The following is a 22,597-nucleotide window of genomic DNA, read 5'->3' on the forward strand; positions in this document are numbered from 1 at the left end:
TAGAGCCATTCAGTATTACCTTTTGATAATCTAAATATTAAAGGAAAATGAACTGAATGTCAAACACCTTAATAAAGAGCATTTTCCTCAATATTCTTCAGTTTCCTTATGTCAATTCCACTAAGTTGCACTTGAGGGCCATAAGATAAACATTTCAATGTGCTATCTATATAATAATGATAGACATTGTTTTAAAATATAAATAAGATAAAGATTGAGGCTTCTTTATAGTAAGTTAAGAAAAAAAGGTTATAACAAAGACATATATGTAAGGCATCAAGCAAATGCAGGATGCCCATTTGTAGCCCACTAAACCCTGTGAATGTGTTCACTCAAGATCTTTGCAGAAATTCAGTGCACTACATTACAGAAACAGTTAGTTTGCATCACCCTTGTTTCCTAGTTCCCTATAGCTATTTTCTTTTCTCAAAAAAATTTTTTGAGGTAAAAATTTAAACCTCCAAGCTTCGGAGGATGTCTATACCCACTTCAGCCAAAACAGGCATCCGTTTTCCACCATCAGCAAGCTCATAGCTTCTCTCTTCACACTGCTGTAGATAAGAACCTGTCAGCACTTTCATTATAAAATCTTTTTCTTCCCTCTAGCTTGAGAGACCAACCATAGCAATTTGCTGGGGAAATAGCTCCAGTAAAGGGCAATGCACAAGGCTCAAGCATAGAGAAAAAATGTGTTCATTTTATAGAACTCAAGAAAGGTTTATTTGAGAATTAGACAGTCTACAGAATCCCTAGGATTATTTCTTTGGGGTAGCGATTTGACCTTCAAAGTAAAGAAAATAAGGTTCACTGGTATTTTAAACAAAATCCATCATATTTTAGAAAATAGGTTATCTACTTGGATACCTTTAGGCAACAATAGCTCTGACAGCAAGAGGTATAATGACACATGATTCTGAGCGTGTGTGCACATGATAGGTGTACTCTGAGAGCTGGAAGCATCTTCTCCTAGACTCTGAGATGAAGGAACAGAGGAAGAGAATGTAGAGCCAGAAGTAATCAAAACAGGATAAACCAGCACATATTACTGGTAGGCTAAATGAAAGTGCTTGGGGACACCTCAGGGAATATAGGTCTGATGGAGATAATATTTGATCGTGTTCACAGGTTGAGCTCTCTTCTTCCCTGCTATGGAGTGTTATGAGTAACAATAGAAAGCATTTTTTTCCCGAATGACTTCAATACTATGCAAATACAAATAAAAGTAAACAGGAAGGAATTTCATCTGAGGGACTAAGAGAAAGAAACCAATATTAATTTACTTAATGAATATTGATGCCAGATATTACATATTGGTAGTCTTATTTGGTTGCTGTAATGAAGCAAATAAACCTGTTTCTCTCCATTAAGCAGATGAGGAACCTGAGACTCCAGGGTGAGCTTCCTCAAGGGCATACAGTTAACGCTCCAGTCACACCATTTTTAATATCAGTCTTGCTATCTGCCTCTCTGATGGCCTGCCCAGAAGCATACCTGGGCTTCGGACTCACCCAAAGTATCTCCTTTGCTATAGTCAGCATGATAGATTCTAATCTAACACGCCCCTCCCGTTTCTCCCTCTTTCTCTATACCCTCATCTAATAAAGGAGCAAACATTCTAGTCATGCCACTAGTTTCTGATGGCTGATTCTTGTGACATTTCTCCAGCACATGTAGAAAAAGAAAGAAAACAAAGCTGTGGGGACATAGTGATTGATGATAGAGTTGAAACCTACTGCAAATTATTTTCTTGAGCTATATGTTGCAATGATTTGGAAAGGCCAAATTAAGTTCAATTACTTTCAAAAGGCTTTCTATAACTTCACCTAAAGCTACCAGTGATCCCTTTGTACCCGATAGCTTCATGCTGGCAGAAGAGATACCCATCCTAACAGAATACAAAAGTAAACTTAGAATGTAAACTATTTACAGGTCTTCCTTTAATATTGGTTTTAAGTATGAAGAAGTAATAATATCAGAGGGGGAAGTTAATGTCTTTCTGAAGGTACATATTCTAAGTAAGGTATAGATTAATTTATTTCAAGATTTTGGAAAATAAGTTCATAAATGATGATTACATACCAAGAGTTAGTTCAACCCAACTCCTGTACCTCCCCTTTTTATGTTATTTTACTACAAAATACAAAGCTCCTAAGACAAGGACTATATATTATTGTGATTGATTGATTATTCTATGATGCCTATTATAAATTCTAAACATAGCAGAAATGAATTAACTATAAATGAATTATTGAATAAGTGTATTCACATTCCTTCAAGTGGAGACTATTTTTTTAAAAAATAAAGATATGGACCCAGGTGTGGAAAGAGACAGGAGAGAGGCCCAGAGAGCCAGGAGAAGGAATGGAAATATGCAGCTGCTGTGGTGGCAGGGGTGGGGTAGGGGAAATCTCTATGAAGTCCCGGAGACCTTGGATGGGGGAGGCTCACAGGAGTTAATGTAGGTGATCTTAGCCAAGATGCCTAACAGTGGGGACATAGAACATAAAGAGGCCACTTCTTGTAGTCAGGCAAGACTCCAAGTAGAGCAATAGGGACACCAACCTACCCAAAAAACTTAATCTAAAGTTTGCCTGAAAGAAATGCAGAAGCAAACATAAAGCAGAGATTGATGGAATGGCCAACCAACAACCAGCCTAACTTCAGACCTATCTCATGGGCAAGCACTAATCTTGATACTATTAATAATACTCACTTAGGCTTACAGACAGGAACCAAGCAAAACTGTCCCCTGAGAGACTCTACCCAGCAGCTGATTGAAATAGATGCAGATTTCCACAACCAAACCTTGGATGGAGTTCAGAGACTCTTATGGAAGAGTTGGAGGAAAGACTGAAGAACATAAAAGGGATAGGAACCCCAACAGGAAGATCAACAGTGTAAACTAACCTAGACCCTTGGGATCTCTGAGACTGAGCCAACAACCAAAGAGAATACAAGGGCTGGACCCAGGCCTCTGGCACATTTGTATCAGAGGGTTGCCTTGTCTTGCCTCAGTGGGAGAAGATTTGCCTAATTCTGGAGATAATTGATGCATCAGGGTGGAAGGACCCTAAGGGGAGAGGTCCATTTTCTCAAAGGTGAAGGGGAGGAGGATGGAGGAGAGACTCTATGAGGAGGGATCAAAAGGGGGACAGTGTTTGAGAAGTAATAAATAATATGGCTCTACAAGAAAAAGTATGTGGTTCTCTTAACCAGTAAGTCAATTGGCACATTTAAAGGCTGTCATATTGTTTGAGATCTCATTAAAGTGACATCACTAACCAGAATTATATTACTGATTATTTCAGATATAAGACTTTAATATTATTAATCTCAAGGTGTTATGTCAGTGACAATGAAACAGACCAACATTTTAGAAACTTTGACTCATTTTTGTGTTATCACTTATCAAATGAGATACTTTAAACCACCTCAGAATCCTGGCAAAGCTGTTATAAAAGTAATGCAATGGAGGTATCCTCAAAAAAATATTTATATTAATTATTACATGCAAAAGCATGTTGATATTTTTCAAAAATATTTTGTTTATAGTTTCCAGAAGTTATTTTTTGAATGTTTATTCTTTGTCTTAATTATTTAAATTTTTATCAGAAAAAAGTATCACTTTATATTAAACATAACAATGCACAATGTGTTTATAATACAAGAACATTAATATATATGAAATAACTATATTATCACTTTGATTGAATTACATTTTTACTACACCAAGATTTGTGGCTAATCTTCAATGTACAACAAAGTAAAAACACCTGTGTTGTTAAGAGATAATTGGAACAATTTCCATACGGTATGGAGATTATAATGTATTTATAACCTATTAGCTTCTCTGCACATAAGAGTAAATTATTAATGATGCTATGTCCAGATTTCTCATGTCAGATGCCTATCATAAGTCAGAATTCCATCTAAATCTATATATTCAGCTATCTTGCTCTCTGTGTGTGTTTATGTGTGAGCACATACAATGTATAACAAATAATTCAGAACCAGGAGCGACTATGATAATAATTACAGTATGAAAGCATGGGATTAAACCCTAGAAGAGATAATGTTTCACTCCAAATATAAAGGCAAGAAAAGACCAACAGTCAAAACAGTCAGCCAAGAAGAGTGCCTTTCTGTTCTCCCGAGGTCCAACATTAGGAAAAGTAAAATGTATGATTTATACAGTTTACCAACTCAACTCTTCTTTCAGCCAGAAGCAACAGGTACAAACATGAAACATAGGTAGGAGTTGACTAAATATTTGGATACAGACCAGTCAGGTTGTCACAACAGGTTTGGAGGAGGGTTAGTCTGTGCTTCAGACCACATGATCTCTAGAAAGTATAACCATACAATCGGATATCAAAGGTACACTCTTAAAGACAGCAATGGTAATAGAATGTGTTTTAATTTCCTCTTTTATTCACTGTGCACATATTAGTATGCTCATTTATTTTATAAATACTTGTTGACTGACTTTTATGAAAAATGCACATCTCATTTTACTGCTTCCTTTAGTTACTATTTAACACAACAAAAACAAAATATAGCTCAGATGAAATAGAATTTGCAACTGGATAGCATAATTGAAATGTAAGCTGAAAATATTAGTTGCTAGAAATAGTTCATAGGAGACTAGGATTAATTGAGTTCAGAAAGAATTGAATAATTTTACCTACAGGACTTCAGAACATTACCTAAAAACCCTGAGTCAGAATAAGCCCAAGCCTCCAAGAAATAGCAGCTTTCTGAGGTTCCTGAATTCCCACTAAAAGTTCCTTCTCTGGAAGTATATTTTGATGGCAGAGTAATCATCTACCATCATTATTTATTTAATCTTTTGGGCTTTCTTCAGAAATCTAACATGAGTCACCAAATATTTAAAAAGACCTTGAATCAGCATGTGTTCTTATCACTGGAGACACAGCCCAAACAGTGTGTTATGACATTCTCAGCACCTGTTTCGGCTTTTAGCTCATTTGCCTCTCTCCCTTTCTAGGTCAGGTTTAATCTAGGGTTTTTGGAGGTGTGATTTACAAAACTTCTAGATTCTCTGTACTGCAGCATTAAAACGGTTTAATAATCTAATGGTAAATTCAGAGATGTCTGTTTTACAGACCTAAATATCAGTGCACTGAACGAAAATGTGTTTTGTTGTTAATCTGCACACTTTCTAGCAGTAAGCAGAGTGGCTTTGATAAAATAGAAGATAAATGTATTGGATATTTATCACATATCTGGCAATGCGCTAAATGTTTTCATTGTGATATCTCACATAACCCTGTAACAGCCAGAAGGATGCTAGGTGCCATTTCTCCTGCTTCTTCGTGATGAAATGTGTCACTTTTTCCTGTCACCTCACCTTGAGGGCTAGAACTTCTAGCACACAGTAGTCTAACATAGAAAGAATAACTCTGAGTTAGAAATAGGAAGACCTGGCTGTAGTTATGACTTTGCCTCACTGAGTGACCTTGAGTAGGGCACCTCCTGTCTACATGATTTAGTAACCTCATGTGGAAAATGAGAGCACGAGTACTATGAAAAATGGTTTGCTGAGTCAAACTCCTCTCCAAAGAAATAGCTTTAGCTGCTTAAACAGTGGGACTCAGTCCTCTGGAGAGTGTGCCTTGAATTCAGATTCACTCATGTTCCCTGAAAGATGGGAAATTGACTTCTAGTTTTATGTACTTGTAAAAAACGAACTTGCCTTCTGAAAGAGTACTGTAGCTATTCAGGAAATTAAGGCAGGTTCTGGATATAAAATAATTACATTCAAGTTGTAGCTCTGCTATCTGGGAACGGTGTCCCTTTCTGGGTATGTTTTAAAATATTTACAGCATAGTTCCATGACTATAACTATTGTAAAGACTAATTAAGGTGACATTTGAAACTAGAATATGAAGAATGTGGTAGAATCCAACACCATCCCTGTGTTTCTGTGTGTGTGTTTGTGTGTATCTGTGTGTGTGTGTGTGTGTGTGTGTGTGTGTATGTTGGAACAATTATGAATTACTGGATGGATATTGTGTACTCAAGTTAAATATTTGGGTCTTTTCAATATTACATATTCTTATATTGAGATACACCAATATAGTCAGAAGGCTCACATTAAGTTAAAATCTAACAAAGTTTTAATTCTGTGAGAATAAACAAACTGTCTCTTATTTGTAAATTTAAAAATTTGCAGGATATATTAAATCTGGAGAAAGATTAAATATAAAATATTTGTTGCAGTAAAAACTCATACAGTCACCTTAAAATAAATTTACATATAGCTATCATAAAGTATCTTAAGCAAACCTTATTTCCTTATTATAGTCAAAGAAATGACTTCAAATCTAATAAAAGACATATTCCCTGAGACGGATGTTTTTAATTTTGTTAGTAGCAAATATGTGGATGGTCTAAAAAGATAAATATAAGGGTACCCAACTAATAGAAATATTAAAGTATGTCCACAAAGCCCAATGGCAGTTTAAAATATACAAATTCAAACCCTACTGGATTATACATTTACTTCCTTCTGAGACTGGTTCTTACAGAGACTGACCTCATAGTATCGTCCATGTTTATACTTGTAGCCCTCATGGCTCCTCTTCTGTCCTCAGAGGGCAGCTGTGCACATACATTTAGAAATAAGCTACACACAGGCCAGTGAAAGCAAAATCTACTGAGGATTGGAAAACCACACACTACAATTACTAAAAGTTCTACACTATTTGGATTCTAAGTTCTATACAACTTTTCTCATTTTCAATTAACACAGATTAATATAAAAAAAAAACAAAGAATACACCAAAATAGCTGAACTTTTCAATATTCAAACTACTTGAACAAAAGCTATCCTTTCAATAACAAAAATAGACAAAGTGATATGGGAGTTTTGAATACCCGAGACAGTCATATAAAAACAATGGTGGTTTGATTTAAATGAATAAGCAAGAGTAAACAAGGATACTTCTATGTAACAGAGTGAGCTGGAACAGGTCTGGTGTGGAAGTAGCAGAAATGGCCAGGGGAGCTGTCCATCAGGCAAGTGCTGAGATGCCCTTCTGCTCTGGTATGGGTTTAAGAGAATCCTCAGGAGGTTTAGGATTTTTAGCCAAGTTCTTTATTTTCATCCTGCATCCCCCAACCCCCAATTTCGTCCTGCTGTATTTTGTTTCCTTCCCTGACTTATTTCTGTGCCTCCCTGATCACTATGGTAACTGGAATAATAATGATTATAAAGCCCCCAAGATAGTTAAAGGCAAATGATTTAGTCTAAGGGCATAGTGTCATGACTTAATGATTTGAGTTGTTATAACAACAGATTGGAGAAAACTTGAGCTGTACTAAAATTTGAAGTGTCAATTTTTAATGAAGAATTTATGATGTACAATATATTTTGTGAAACAGTTACTACTACCCTTGTATTAAATATCCATCTTCTTGCAGTGCTGTGTGTGTGTGTGTGTGTGTGTGTAGTACTTAAAAAGGACTTGATTAGTATGGGGGGCACACACCTGTAAACCCCATACTCTAGAGGCAGAGGTAAAAAGATTAGAAGTTCAAAGAAAGTATGCGCTAGCAACTTCAAGTTTTGCCTAGGATGCATGCTAAAATTAAGTCTTCAAAACCAAAAAAAAAAAAAACCAAAAAAAAAAAACACCACACACACACAAAAAAGATACTAAAACGCAAATGATAGTTTTAAAATATCACAAATGCATTTTCCATTTACTTTATTTTTTGTGAATAATGCATAATGAACATGAGAATTGGGGTATTCTGAGTGATTCTGACTTTATTTTTTGAATATATATATATATATTCAGAGAGAGAGAGAAAGAGAGAGAGCGAGAGAGAGAGAGAGAGAGAGAGAGAGAGAGAGAGAGAGAGTCACAGAGACTGCTAGGTCAAATGGTAGTTTAGTTTTTAATATATTACGAATTTTCATATTATTTTCCAAAATGTCTATACAAATTTACATTTCTATCACCAATATATGTGTACAAGGAAGCCCCTTTGTCTACTTTCTCACCAACATTTATAATGTTTTGTCTTTTTAATAGTAAATGTCCTAGCTGGCATCACGTGATATTTTACTCTAGCTTTGATCTGCACTTTCCTAATGGGAAATTACGTTCAAGACTTTTCAATATATCATCTTTGGAAAAATTTAAAAAGATGTCCATTCAAATATGTCAGCTATTTTTAGCATGAGTCATATTTCAATTACATCTTTCTTAACTTCATAAAGCACAGTAAACAGGAAGCAGATATTTTAAGAATAATTGGAGAACGTTAGGAGATCAAATATTCTGTGTTTACTGTGACTCTGCTTTTGAAATGGTAAAGATGAGAAAAGAGGGAATGAAAGGAGAGGGTCAAGGGTACTTAACATTCCTCAATACAACTACAGACAAGATAAAGGAAAGGAAGCTATACAAGCTGGTCCTCAGGACTGCATTCGTCATTTGGGTCTTTGCAGATAGAAAAGCAAGTCAACTGAAAACGAAGTGGAAGCCTACTTTCTGATGACACATGAACAAGAAAAATAGACTTTCTAGAAAGCCACATTTCCACAGATGTCATTCCCATAACCAGGACTGTATGGGGTCAAAGATAGATTGGGAAAGCAGATCGGTCTAATGGAAAACACACATAGGCAAAGGCAATTCTAGTTCTACTCACGAGACTCTACAGACATGACTGTGGTTATTCTGGAATTTAGGAAAGGGACTGAGATTGCTTCTCTTGGGAGCCTAGAGATTCCTCTCACAGTGCCATTCTTGTATTTTTAATTGGTAGCATCTATTACAGTAGCTGAAACAGAGCCTAATACAGTCATAAGTTATAGGTAACTAAACCAAATGATAGTCAAAATACAGAAAGGAGGACCTAGAGAATGTTGAGAAAAATAAAACGTTTACAAGGGTGTCTATTTGATGATCAAATTAGTCAGCATCCTTCAAATTATTACATGTTAGTAAGATATTAAGAACACTTTGCATATGAATTTTAAGCTGACAATCTGGTCTAAACAAACAAGGGTTTTGGCTTTACCATGTTAAGTATCTTCCAGGAAAGAAAGGAAATACACATCTTAATCTTATGTTTGCACATCCTAGATAATATGAGATAAACCCACACTTCTGGAAGCTCCTCATTAGCATATGTTCCTATGAGTTTTATTTCAAAATTACTTAATTTCTTTCTTCTACTGCTTAAAAAATCCAACTGAAATATTCCTTATGGATTTTCCTTAAATCAATATAATAAGTAAGATAGCCATATGCTATGTCAATTAACTTTAAAACCATAGAGGACTAGAGTTGGAATTTGTTACATGCTGAGTATTTGATGATAAGATGAAATAATTTTCATATACCTCATTTTGTGAATGTTCTATCAATACATAAGCACTTCCCACCTATGAACAGTTAGCCCAGTGTACTGTAACCCAGAGAACATAGTGTTACAGCTCCTAGCCAATAAAGGCAGAAAAGAATGACTGCACAGTGAGAGTGTTTCTTCTTTTAGAAGAAGGTCTGAGAATTGCTCTTGGTGAAACCAAAGCCAAGTAAAAGTATCAGGTCCTGATGAACACAAGCATATTAAGGACTGCGTACACCTCATTTAAACTCCCCTCTGTGCTAATGATATAGGAATATGTGGTCCTGTACTTATCACTGTTGCTATTTTATCTGAGAAAACTGAGACTTGAGATGGGATACTTCTATTACCAGTGAAATCTACTTTTGAAATCCCAGTGTTCAATAGGAAGTTTTCCACACTGTATTGTATTATACCTGTTAGATGAGTTTGAATGCTTCACTGAGGAAAGCAAGTTTATAAAGTCCTAGTGGTATTTTTTTGTGTTTAACCTGTCCACAATTAACCACTAGGGAAGTATAGTTGAGACACAGTATTATAATACTATAACATAGAGCTTTTGAGAATTATCATATTCAACTAATTGACAATGTAGAGTAGGTTAGACTCTCTAAAAATATAGTTTGTTTTCATGAAAGTACTGTATTTTTCAGAAGACAGAGTCTACTTGATTTGGATGTTTTATTCTGTGGACATGAATCACTGTCAATGTGAACTTGTTATACCAGAACACTGAAAGAAATAGAACCAAAAGAAGCTAAATTAATGTAGTTATCTAGGCTCTTTAAAAGGTGGTAATAATTAAATTTCTGCCAATATGGTTCAAAAACCAGTGAAAACATAACAGCATAAAAGAAACTTCTTCAAACAGGACCTAGGCTACTAGGATGTAGAGTCAACAATCCCCCTACCAATAGCTCATTATATTTGATTATTTTACCTTGTGCTGAATTTCCCTCAACAAGAAATTCACCTTTCCTTGTTAATAAGCATTCGGCATTGCAAAAGCAATCCTCATTAGTTTATGAGAATGGATTTTAAATGCTACCCAGTGCATCCTATGAACTGGGAGTCTGTGTACAGTCAGTAGAGAGACTGTATTAGAGCACACAAAGGGGTGGTGAGTTGTGTGGAGGAAGGACAAACTAGTAACAGGATGTTAATCACTCACACCTCATGCCAGAGATAAGCATAAAAGCCTTCAATAATCTAAGACTTATTTAAGGCTATTCGAAAAAAGATCCACATCACCAATTAATGTGTTACCTTTTTTAAAGCTGATCATAAACTTGTCATATATATATATATATATATATATGAAATATATATATGAAATATATATATAAAGTCACAATAATAGACGGCATTCATTTCTCTCTTAAAGACTTTTACACAAGATGATATGTGAGAATGTTGGAGTGCATGTTGTTGGAGTGGGGAGTCTCAGAAATCCCCTCACCTACATTTCTCACTTTATACAAGAAAACACGAAGGTCCAAGAAAAGACTAGAGTTTCTAGCCAGTGTAAGGCACTTAACTCTCACTTTTTCTATTAAGCCTCCTACGAGCATTACCCATGAACTGGAGTGTTGCAGTAACTTTAACGACTAAGGTGTTTAGCAACCGTCCCATTCAGTCTCCAATAGTGTCTTTCAGAATAGAAGAGATCACGTGGTTTGTGTTCACTTAAAGATGTGTACTTTCACTTACTATGGATAAAGTATTCCCACTCCACATACACTTTCCTTTAGATAGTCATCAAAACAGCCAAAAGAAGTGATTTCTAGAAACAACTGAATAAACCCACCAAGTTGTCACTGTAAGTAAAAGCTCATATTCCCGGCGAGCAAAGAACAGGTACTGAGAACACTTATGGGCAATAACTTCGCTAACAGCAAGTTCTGGTAGGTCCACCACAGCCAACAAAAAAGCTCTAATTAATCCTTTCAGACAGGCAGCCCTGGATGGTAACCTGTTTCAAAACCCTTTAAACCTCATTACTTCGAACACTGAACAATCTTACACAACTCTGGGATAGGGCGGTCATTTGCTTCAAACTTCACGAAGAACTGTGCCGGCCAACTCTTGTTAAACATTTGGCTTGTTGGTTTCAAATGGACTGGTAAAAGCGAAGACTATCCTACGAATGAGGACTACATATTTATATCTCTAGACTTACTGACAAATGTCGACATAAGCCCCTCCCTCACCGTTGGAAAAGCTACTAGAAACCAAACCTCTCAGTTTGATCTAGAGAACTATGGTCCCAGGTTTATTACCCCACAGCCCTGCTTCAGGGGTGAGAGTCAAGTCTGATGCTTTCCAGAGCATCCATACCAGCGCCCAGAGCTAATCACTAGCTAAAAGCAAGAAGAAATCCCAAGCACCGAGACATCTAAGGCGCCCTCTTTTCAAGAGCGCTTGTGGCTTCTGTGTGCTCCATTCAGGGTCCTGTCACCATCTAGCTACCATGCTAACACCGGCCACTGGAAAAAATCACTGAGCTCTCTAAATCCAAGCCAGCTCCGCGAGTGGACAGAGCAGTCACACAGCATCTGTCAGTTTCCCAACAGGCAGACACATAAACAAACAACAAAAGAAATTGTTTGCTCTCCCCAGGGAGGCCAGCATGCATTAAAATAAGACACGAATCCCTTGTCCTACCTTGCATCCAAACATCAACGACAAAGTGTTGTTGGTGCAAGCAACTTTGCAGTGGCAAATCATTGGTGTAAAACAGTCAGGGTCCTTAAGAACAGGGGACATTCCTTTTGGGCTGCGGCAGTGGCAGCTCTCTGGGGGAACCGAACTTGGTGCTCACCCAGTTCTCGGAGCGACAGCCTGCCTAGACAGCCTAGACCGAGCGGCAGCTGTGATCGCTGCCCCCTGTGCCTGGTGCAGCCATCCCCGAGCCTAGGTGCAAGCACTGCTGCCGGCAAGTACAGTGCGTCTCGGGGTCTGTCTTCCCAAGAGAACGAAGGGTGGGGGAAGGGACAGAGAGCTAAGAAGGGTTCCCCACTATACGGAAATTGAAGGAGGTAAAATAAAAATAATTATAAATAAATCAATCAAAATAAAAGGAAGCAGAGCGCTTTTGAGGAGGGTTCAAAGGAGGTGGGGCAATATTAGCATGTAAAAGGATGTGCCCGCCTACTCGCCCCAGTCACTCTAGATCGTCAAGCAAGCTGAAGGGGGTTGAGATTATTCCCTCTGAAGGAAATTTTAAAAAAGAAGAAAGAAAGGGGGAAAAAAAAATCCACAATGCAGTTCCCAATTTGGTAAGAAGCCAGTGGCTTGCTGCTGCAATTCAGAGTCACCGTGGGGAGCGCTGGCCCAGAGAAGTGGGAGGGAGGGGCGGGGTAAGGGAGAGAGCGGTGCACGCGGTTCGCCAGCCTGGTGGCGCTCCGGGTGCCGCCAAGAAGTCCCTGGCTTAAGCAGGTGGGCCATTCCCAAGTGACGTGACCCCGAGAACACACAGGACCCTGTTACTACTGCTGCCTCAGCGTGGACATCCTCAGATGCTGAGTTCCTGGGAAGAGGCGGACAGCGCCCAAGTGGAGGGACTGTCCTCCCCACCCCCATATAAGAGCTAGTAGAGGAAGGAGGAGGGGAAAGTATCCAGCAAAGAGAGCTGATGCAGTATTAGGCTCCAAAAGATTAATGCTTTCCGGGTCAGCGAGTCCTCTTGCTCTACGGGTTGTGAAGGGGGCCTCAAAGCCAAGCCTTTATCTGCTAATGACTTTTTTTTTTTTTCAAATTCAAAAGAGAAGGACATTCTGCTCCTCCTCCCTTCCCACCCTTTCGACCTAGGAGGTGCCATAGAGGTTCCCAGAAGCCACGGAAGTATCTATGCTATTCTAGAAGTATGAATGATAAGAACAATATACACTTTTTGTTTTGGCTGTCTTGGTTTTGTTTTTATAAATGAGACTGTGAAAATGCAAAAAGATTTTTTTTAAGTTAGCAAGCAGCTTACACAGCTGCAAAATAGCTTAGTGACGGATTTTAGAAAGTGATAAGGAATGCAAGGGGCAGGGAGTTGGTAAACTTAGCTTGAGTGCTGCCTGGGTACCATTCCTCACAGAGGGCTGATGGAAAGAGCAAAGAGATACCATAATCGGGTTTGGAGTAAGAAGGCTGTGTGTGGCTGTGTCTATGTCACTCACTGTCACTTGCATGGTCTGAGTGCATTGATGTCTGATATGCATCATAACACCTAGAAAGATCTGGGGAACAAGATGAACAGCTGGCCATTAACTCCTGGGCAAAGACTCAGAACAGGGCAGTGGCTCTGCTCTCTGCTTGCAAACCTTCTGTTGGGCCTTAGAAATCGGTCTGTCACTTGTTCATGCCATACAATCTCAGTAAGGCATGAAAAGTAGGTTCATAGAAAACGCATGGCAGATAGTTTAAAAACCAGTTTTGCTGATGACCTCAGGGGACATCTCCAGATTTACAGATTTGCAAGGCTCCAACAAGAACAAAAGAAAAAAAATAATAAGTTACTAGATAAAAAAAGTAGTATCTTATATTCGATCCTTTACCTCCCTCTACTTAAAATAATTCATGCTCCTCTCTGAAGTTAGTGTACACTAAACTCCATAGAATTCTTAGGATATTAACAACAGCAACCAAAAAACATTATTTCTGCTTAATGTGACTTTCTCCTTCCTTAGTCAAGAAAGATGTCAAGAAAAAGTCATTTGTAATCACCTCCACCACCCAATAACAGGAATCGGGGTTCTATCAAAGAAATGGAGACACTTTTTACAAAGAAGTCAGTATGGAATCAAATATAGACAAAAATCCACAGGGGATCTACTTTGAGTTAAACCTGGTACTAACTGAAGAGGGCAGCCATGGCTTAGACTTTGATATGCCTACATATGGGGAGTGGGGCTAGAGAGGAGTATGTGTATGTCACTATTAAATTCACTAAGTCATATTTTAAGAAAATCCTGATATGAGGCATTTTGTGAAGTCTTAAGGCTACATTAACCAATGAGGTGTATGCCTTAGCATTTCTGCCTTCATTACCATAAACTGTGTGAGTGTGTGAGCACTTCCACCTACATAGTGTCTGTAATTGAGGCTGCATTTTCCAAGGGAGAATAGATTCTAAAAATGTTGTACAATATTTCCCTTATTCATTAGCCTATAATTTGGATTTCAAACACCCCAAAAGTATTGTATGCTCTATATTGTGAGGATCCAATAATATCCAACACAGTCCTTCCCTGATGAATTTGCCAAGTTAAGCCTGACCTCCTATTCTAGGGCAGCATTAAGGGCTGTTACTTCCCATTTTATAGTCTGTACTGGTTCAGATTGATAAAGCCAAATGAAAAGGTATGAAGCAAACTATGGATTTCACTTCTTTCCTCATCAATAAAAATTCATTTACTACACACTTCTCTCAATAAACACACACACACACCCTTCTGTTTATATGTCATATATTTAGAGACATTTGATAATCATGCCTTTCAATAATAGGTCTAGAGTAAATTGAAGATGTGAGAGAATATAGGGTCTGTGTCCATGACAATGCATACAGTTGGTAACCACTATTGTTACAAAATGAGGCACTGTCACCTTAAGATATGAACATACTGTATTATTGAACTGAAAACTACTAATTCAGCAGTATATTGGAAGAGGGTGTTCTGCAATAAGTTTAGGAGGAAGTCTTTCTAAGGAATATCAGGATGTGATGTGTTCATTTTAATATCAAAATAACTAACTTAGACATTTCAGTAATTGATAACATTTACAGTTCTCCCTGATAACTACCTCTTTCATAGCAAGCAGGTTACAAATGCATCTTACTAAACATTTACCTAACATTTTTCTCAATATTGCCTCCTATTCACAAAACAATCATATTATCAATAAGTGAGCAGGGTCAAACACACTTACTCTTGCTATTACTCCTAATTAGATGTTTGGGATAAGGTTTGAGTCATTACTTAGTTATCTTTCTTTTTTGTCATCATTTCCATAGCAGCAATTTTATTTTATTCAGATTTATTTTCATTTTGTGTACATGAGCGCTTGCCTGCATGTATGCCTGTGTCTCACCTGTGTGCCATACCTGTTACCCAAAGAGTACAGAAGAGGATGTCGAATCACCTGAAGCAGGAGTTATAGACAGTTGTGAACGGCTTTGTGAGTGCTGGGAAATGAACTCAGATATTCGAGAAGAGCAGTAAGTGCTGGAAACCTCTGAGCCATCTCTTCAGCACCAGAATATAAAGAAAATGTAAGTAGCTATTTTTACGTATCACTTGTTTTCCGCAAATGCACATTTCTACGGTGTCTTTGACTTTCTAGGCAGTAGCATGGCACTTGTTCTATGCTCTATTCTGAATTCAACAGTGTGCTGAAGCCAGATCCTGCTCAATAGGATTGATTATGTATCTTCCTAATTCCCCATTCAGTGACACCATTACTGGTAGTTTGGGATCAATTAAGAAGAATATTTATACCTCATACTCTGGCAAATACTACAAATGTGGACTTCTTTCTTTAGACAAACTTCAAATCAATAAAGCACTGTTCTAAATACTGTATGCTCATTAGCCTATTTTATCATCACAATCCTTCAATCTCACCAAGGGAAAACACTCTATTGTGGAAAAAATAAATAACTTTCTAAACCAAAATTGGTATGCTAATCAGCTAAATGAAGCAGCTAATCAAAATATTTTAATGACTTTCAATCACATATATTCCTTTCTCATGCTGAATGTCCTTAACATCTTACCTGTTATGGTAGTTCATGGTATTCCATAGATAGAAGAACATATTCTATTTGGGGCATGGTGTTCTTCTCATGCAAAAAAGGGCAAGTCCTAGATAAGGAATCAGTCTTAAACTTGACTTCAGACAACAACAATAATGATATCTTCCTGCTCAAACAGTTGTGAGCTCTTTCGCTCACATTCTTTAATGTCCTAGCGAACTTCATCCTAATGAGTGAAAAAAGACAGTCCCATTACAGGGAGGAAGGAGAATAGACTGGCCAAAATAATATAGCAACCTATTGCAACACCACACCAAAAATATTTGATCTTGCCAGAAAATGCAAGAGGTTCAGAAAACAAGCTCACAGGTCTATCAGACACAAAAGACTTTGCCGATAACCATGTGGTTTCCATCTTTGATGTCTTTTCTTTCCCTTCTTTGCTAGTGCATTTATTTCATTTAAATCTTTAGTAGAAATGTTTTCATACAATTAATTAAGCAAGTGATATAAACAAAGTCTCTTTTTTTTTTCATGGACTTTGCTAAAAATTCAGCTCATTGCTATCAAAGAGATTACAAATCAATTAATTGAAATTGCTTGAAAATCAGAACAGCAGGAGAGTATGTAAGTATTAATAATTGTCTTTGAACTCCATACAAACACTTGATCAATGTAGTTAAATTTCCCAAACTCCCATTTTCTGTTCTACTACAGGGTCGTGATAGTACAGGGTCTCTGGAAGCTTTAAGTGAGAAAATATACAAGCAAATACTTTCATGCTTATCTGTTTTATACTATACACTCCATAAATCCTGTGGATCTCCTGATACTTCTTTCAACAAGTTAACAGAAACAAACAAACAAACCAATTATACTTGTCAAATAATTTGAAGTCTCTATTGGTGCCTTTTAGAGCCTTTTTGAGCACTTCCATGTCCTTCTTGCCAATTGACATACCATCTCCATTTGGATCTTGTCAGGTCTCACAAAACATACCTCTGATGTCCCCCACAATGCCTTCATGCCTCTGAGCTCTCAGTGTTCTCGATAACTTGGGAGTCTATTGCTACTTTTCTAGCTCCTAGTATAGATGCCTCTGGACCAGTTACATTTAGTGACTGGTTTTCTTTTACTTAAGTTTCATGTAAAATATTTACTCAGCCTTTCCTCAAGTTGTCTTGCTATAGGATGAAATGGTTAACCGATAAATGAATGTATAATAACTAATTAATTTGGGAGCAAGGCAGCCATCCTATTACCACCATTTGGGAAGCTGGAGTAGATCATTATCTCCTCATCCATCCTGTTCTAGTTTCATTTTTATTGCTATGATAAAATACTTGAAAAAAGTGATATAAGGAAGAGGTTTATTTGGATTATAATTCCAGAGTTGAGTACCCCTGTGGGGAAGTCAAGGCAATAACTGTAGGCTAGTCACATCATAGTCAAGAGTACAGAGAGAATAAACCCAAGTGTGCCAAGTGCTCAGCTAGCTTTCTCTACTCTTAAACAGGACAGGGTCCCATACCATGGAGAGTTGCCACCAACTTTCAGGCAAGTGTTTTCCAACACCAGTTGAGGTAATCAAAATAACACATGCCACATAGAGATGCCCATGAACATGATCTCTTCAATCACTCATTGAAATTCTTCCCAGGTGATTCTAAGTTGTGTTCTGTGGTCATCCTATAACCTTGTCCCCAGTTTCCTAGTTGTATGGTGCATGCCCCATATTGAAGAAAGAGTGGTGCACAGATCATAATCAACATTTGCATCTTAGGAGCAAGTTTTCTGAAATGGTTCTTGTCCTCAGCACCATTGTGGCAGTGCAGAATGCTGACTTCCACAGTCATCATGGCAGTCACCTTTGCAGTTTTGCTGTTCAAAAAGCAATTTCAAGTCATTACTCTCTGAGACTCCTGTAAGGATTTTTTTTTTAGCAGCAAAATTCACATTAAAAATAAGGAATTCTTAGGTCTTCGTGGTTATCAATTGCTTTGTCAAGTTTTGATGCTGAAAGAGTAACCTCTGTGTCTCAGATTTCAGTTCTTGATTTTGATACTTGCTGAGTAACTCTGACTTGGTCACTCAGTCTCATTGATAATTCGTGCATCCGCTGAAAGAGGGGAGAATGCCACTGAATCACAGATTATAAGTAACAGGATTATTGTGCAGATTTTTTTTTAAAATAGCATATGTGAAAGTACCCATTAAAATGTCTCACATGCATTGGTGTTTAATAATATGCATTACTCACTCATTCATTCACTTAGTACAGGCCAAAATTAGCCAAAATTTCCCACCAATTTCAAATGAACATCTACCAAATACAGCAAAATTCCTGTGAAATAACTATCTATTTTTATAGTGGACTTGCCCATCTGTGAAACAAAGATGAATATTTCATTGTCAGAAGAAAAAAAACCTCTAAATCAAGAGTTCAACTTTGAGAACAGTAATTCACAGGAAGCCTGCAACAAAAACATAGCTCGTTTTCAATGTTTTTGTATTGTCTCAGAGTGCTCTAATGCAGCAAAGAGGCTCTCCTTATCAGCTGTCTTTCATTCTAACAATAGATGCTTGGCTAGCTGTGTGAACTAAATGAGGTGACTTGCTTATGCTGAAGAGTGCCACTCTATCATGCTGTAAACAGGGGCCCTTGGCTAATCATGTCCAAATTAAACGAGATGATTAGTCAATGAAGCAAATTGCTCCCTTGAAGCTGTAAAGACATCAAATCTCTCTTATATTCTCATACCACCGACTGAAGACATGACATAATTATCTTCTTTAATATGCTGTACAAATGATGGTTAAAATCTGAGATGGTTCTAAATTTTAAGTATAGCCTCAGTAGGTTTCCCTTCCCTGTTTACTTAAAATAAGATCATTGTGAAAAGAGAAGAAAAACAAACACAAAATGTTTTGTATAGTGTGTGACTCACTCATGTAACAAGAATGCTAAATTATTTTTTTATTATGATAGTCAATTTCAAGTATAACGTGTTAGAAGATCCAGTTATATTTGCTAAACTTGTCACTATCTGATTGTAGAACAGCCTTTACTTGGTTCATAATGTCAACACATTATCTCCTTCTTTTGATATGCAATTACTATTAACTCAATTATTCATTCAAAACTATCATTTGTGTATGCATGCATGATATATGTGTATGCATAGTTATGTGTACCTATACATACATGTCCATAGGTCAAAGGTAAGCATAAAATGTCTTCTTCTATCTCTCTACACTTTAGTTTTGAGAAAGGGTTTTTTTTTTTTTGATGAGTCTGGAGGTTGTCAATTCACCAAGGCTAGCAAGACAAGGCTCTGGGATCTTCCTGTCTTCACTGCTTGAATTAATTGTGCACATTGGTGTGCTATAACAGACCAGATCAGTGGAAAGAACAGATTGGCAAGAAAGCCTTGAATAATGTTGCCTGGCTCTTAAGTAATAATAACCATGTAGAGACCCAAAGAATGAGTGAACATGACTTGGGAAAATTAAGGCATGGAAAGGCAGTTTGAGTAAAGGCAGAACAGTGAAGATACAAATATTTGTCAGCAAGTCAGGAATATAGCATGGACTGTGATCAACTCAGAATAGCTGGAATACAGGAAAAAAGAGGAAATTGTAAGTGAGCAATGACTAAGAAGAAAGTGAATGTCACACTATATGTTTATATTTTAGATTATTTTTCCAAATATCTAAAGCACATATATAATGAGTATATTTTAGAGAAGATATATTGAAATATAGCATGCAATACATGATAAGCACATGATATATAGCTTGGTATTTCAATGATATATAGCTTGATATTTCAATACATGAGGACATCCAGGAAACCATTAGCATAAACAATACTGGGGATATATCATCACCTCCAAATGTTTGCTAATTCCTAATTCTCAGTGCAGATACATTTCTTATAATAAGTTGTACATTTTAGTTACTAAAAGTCAAGAGATAAAAAGATCAAAAGCCAGATTAATCAGGAAGAAAATAGAAATTGAGCCACAATGAGGTTTAGACACCCATGAGAATGGCTAAAATCAAAGAACTTGGCAATTCCAAATACTGACGAGGATGGGAGAGGCTCAACCATCTCATATAATGCTGGTAGAACTGTCAAATGATACAGACAGCTGGCTGCTGAGAATGCAAACTCAGCTCCTCATTATTGTACAGCAAACACAGCTTACTGAGCTGTCTCCCCCTGCCTTCAAGGTAAGGTTGAAGTTTTAAAGTTGAAAATGCATATTGATGAGGCAATATGAATCTGGTTGAAGAATGGGTTGCTTGGATAAGTTAACTAGAGTCTTTTCTCATACCTCACATAAGAGATAAAAACTAAAGATAGAAGTAGTCATTACATGTAAAGCAATAAAAAACTAACATAGTAGTATACAAAAGTATCTCATTTTATAGAAAATGATGGACTTAAATGTTTTACCCAATAACCAAGCTATTCTAAGTGCCTACTTAGGGCAGTCTCCTGGAATCTTTATAAGTGCAAGCAAAGTTTTGCTGTGATTCAATCTGAAGCTAAACTTTAGTGTGTGTGTCTGTGTGTGTGTGTCTGTGTGTGTGTTTGTGTCTCTGTGTGTGTGTGTCTGTGTGTGTGTCTATGTGTGTGTCTGTGTGTGTGTCTGTGTGTGTGTATGGTGACACTGACTACATTCTATCCTTACAATCCTAGGGTCTATTCTTTATCTCTGTATCTACCTCAAACTTGAGTTAAGTGGAAGATTAACATTGCTGATGTCACTCATGTCACCAACTAAAGAAGAAAGATCCTTGCATCTGGGAGTACAGCACCTATTGATTGTGCACATATGTATTTATTGTCTAAATTACCTCATGTGTAAAGTAATAGGTAGAAACCTACAAAATCTAACTAATCTGGGTCCATAGGGGCCCACAGAGACTGAACCGCAAACCAGATAGCATGAATAAGACAGACCTAGGACCTCTGTACATATGTAATAGTTGTGCAGCTCATTCTTCATGTGGGACTCCTAACAGCAGGAACAGGGGCTGTTTTTGACTCTGTTGCCTGCCTTTGGATCCTGTTCCCCTAACTGGGCTGCCTTATCTGGTCTCAATGGGAGAAGATGCACCTAGTCCTACTGCAACTTGATATGCCAAGGTGGATTGACATTGATGGAAGGCCTCTCCTTTTCTGAGGAGAAAGGGAGGAAGGGAGGTGGAGGGAGGGCAAGGGAGGGGAAAAGACAGGATCTGGAGGAGAGGAAGTAACAGAAGATAATATAGAGATGCAAAATAAATAAATTGAAAATAATTAATAAAAATATGAGTTAGAAATGATTACCATAAAATATTTAAGTAACTAAATAACCAATATACAAAGTGCTCTAAAATATTGTTAATCACATACTGAGTATGCTCACTAATTTTATTGTATTATAATTATTATTATGATTGGCATTGCCATTACAAATTAATTGCACAGAAAGTTCTATTGAATATTTCAGAATTGATTCAAATAACATCTTTTTGAAGATTTTGCAAACATCCCACTCAAACATCATCCCACCACCAAAGTACTATGGACTATATATTTTCCTATATTACATTAGAGTAAAGTTGTGGCATGAGCCTCTGAAGTTATTTCCCCAACAGGTAAATCACAATTAGAAAGACTTGAGACAGGTTCAAGATTGGGGTAAGTCTAATGTACAAAGCCATGTTCAGTGTTCGAAACCCTGCATTCTTCATGTTTCAAATGCTGTGTCCTAGTGAATCACACACCTATTTTTGCTACTAGCTTGCATTAAGTCTCTTTTATAATATATATTTAATTAATGCTCAAGAATTATTCATGTAATCAACCATTCAAGTAAGTAAGTGAGTAATTAAAATAGAATACATGGGGCTTTTTAGTAAGTTTTCTATTAGGTGGGATTTTTTTATTGATAGCAAGGAAAATGCAGCATAATGTGGAATATACAAGAAAGGCATATTAAACTCTCTATGTAAATTGTTTCTGTTCTTAAAACAATGTTCTCTAGCAAATAAAATAGGATTTTTGGAGGAAACAAAGCTTATAGATCATTAGGCTGTAGCCCCTACCCACACACACGCGCGCGCACACACACACACACACACAATAAATAAATAAATAAATAAATAAATAAATAAATAAATAAATGCATACATACATATATACATACATACATACTTAGATTATAGGCAACTAAGGAATGCTGATAGTGGGAGAAATAGTCTTCCCCAAGGAAGAGCACACCAATTGTTTATCTGAGACCAAATCGTCAACTCTGAAAACATATATATGAATAACATTAAACAGAATATATGAATATAAGAATAACTAATGAAAAAGGAAGCCACTATTTGTCAAAGCAAGGAAGGAGTATATGGCAGGTTTTAGAAGGGGAGGATAATGTTACCATGTTATAATCTCAAAAATAAAAT

General features: G+C 37.0%; 1 protein-coding gene across 10 annotated transcripts in view; it reads right to left on the reverse strand.

The window, feature by feature from the left end:
* Dlg2 (discs large MAGUK scaffold protein 2) overlaps positions 1-22,597 on the reverse strand; it is a 2,003,181-nt gene that overhangs the window by 1,164,569 nt on the left and 816,015 nt on the right. Inside the window, exon 1 of one of the 10 annotated variants that reach the window (XM_085841526.1) lies at positions 12,052-13,007. The exons of 8 other annotated variants lie outside the window; for them this stretch is intronic. In XM_085841526.1, the coding sequence (XP_085697652.1) occupies positions 12,052-12,153 (102 nt within the window). In that variant the 5' untranslated portion in view covers positions 12,154-13,007. Of the gene's footprint in view, positions 1-12,051; positions 13,008-22,597 lie in introns of those variants that run through there. One more of the 10 variants, XM_085841536.1, reaches the window with a different exon arrangement.

Source organism: Mus caroli, unplaced genomic scaffold, assembly GCF_978045245.1.
Source record: "Mus caroli unplaced genomic scaffold, Mus_caroli_1 scaffold_8, whole genome shotgun sequence".
NCBI lineage: Eukaryota > Metazoa > Chordata > Mammalia > Rodentia > Muridae > Mus > Mus caroli.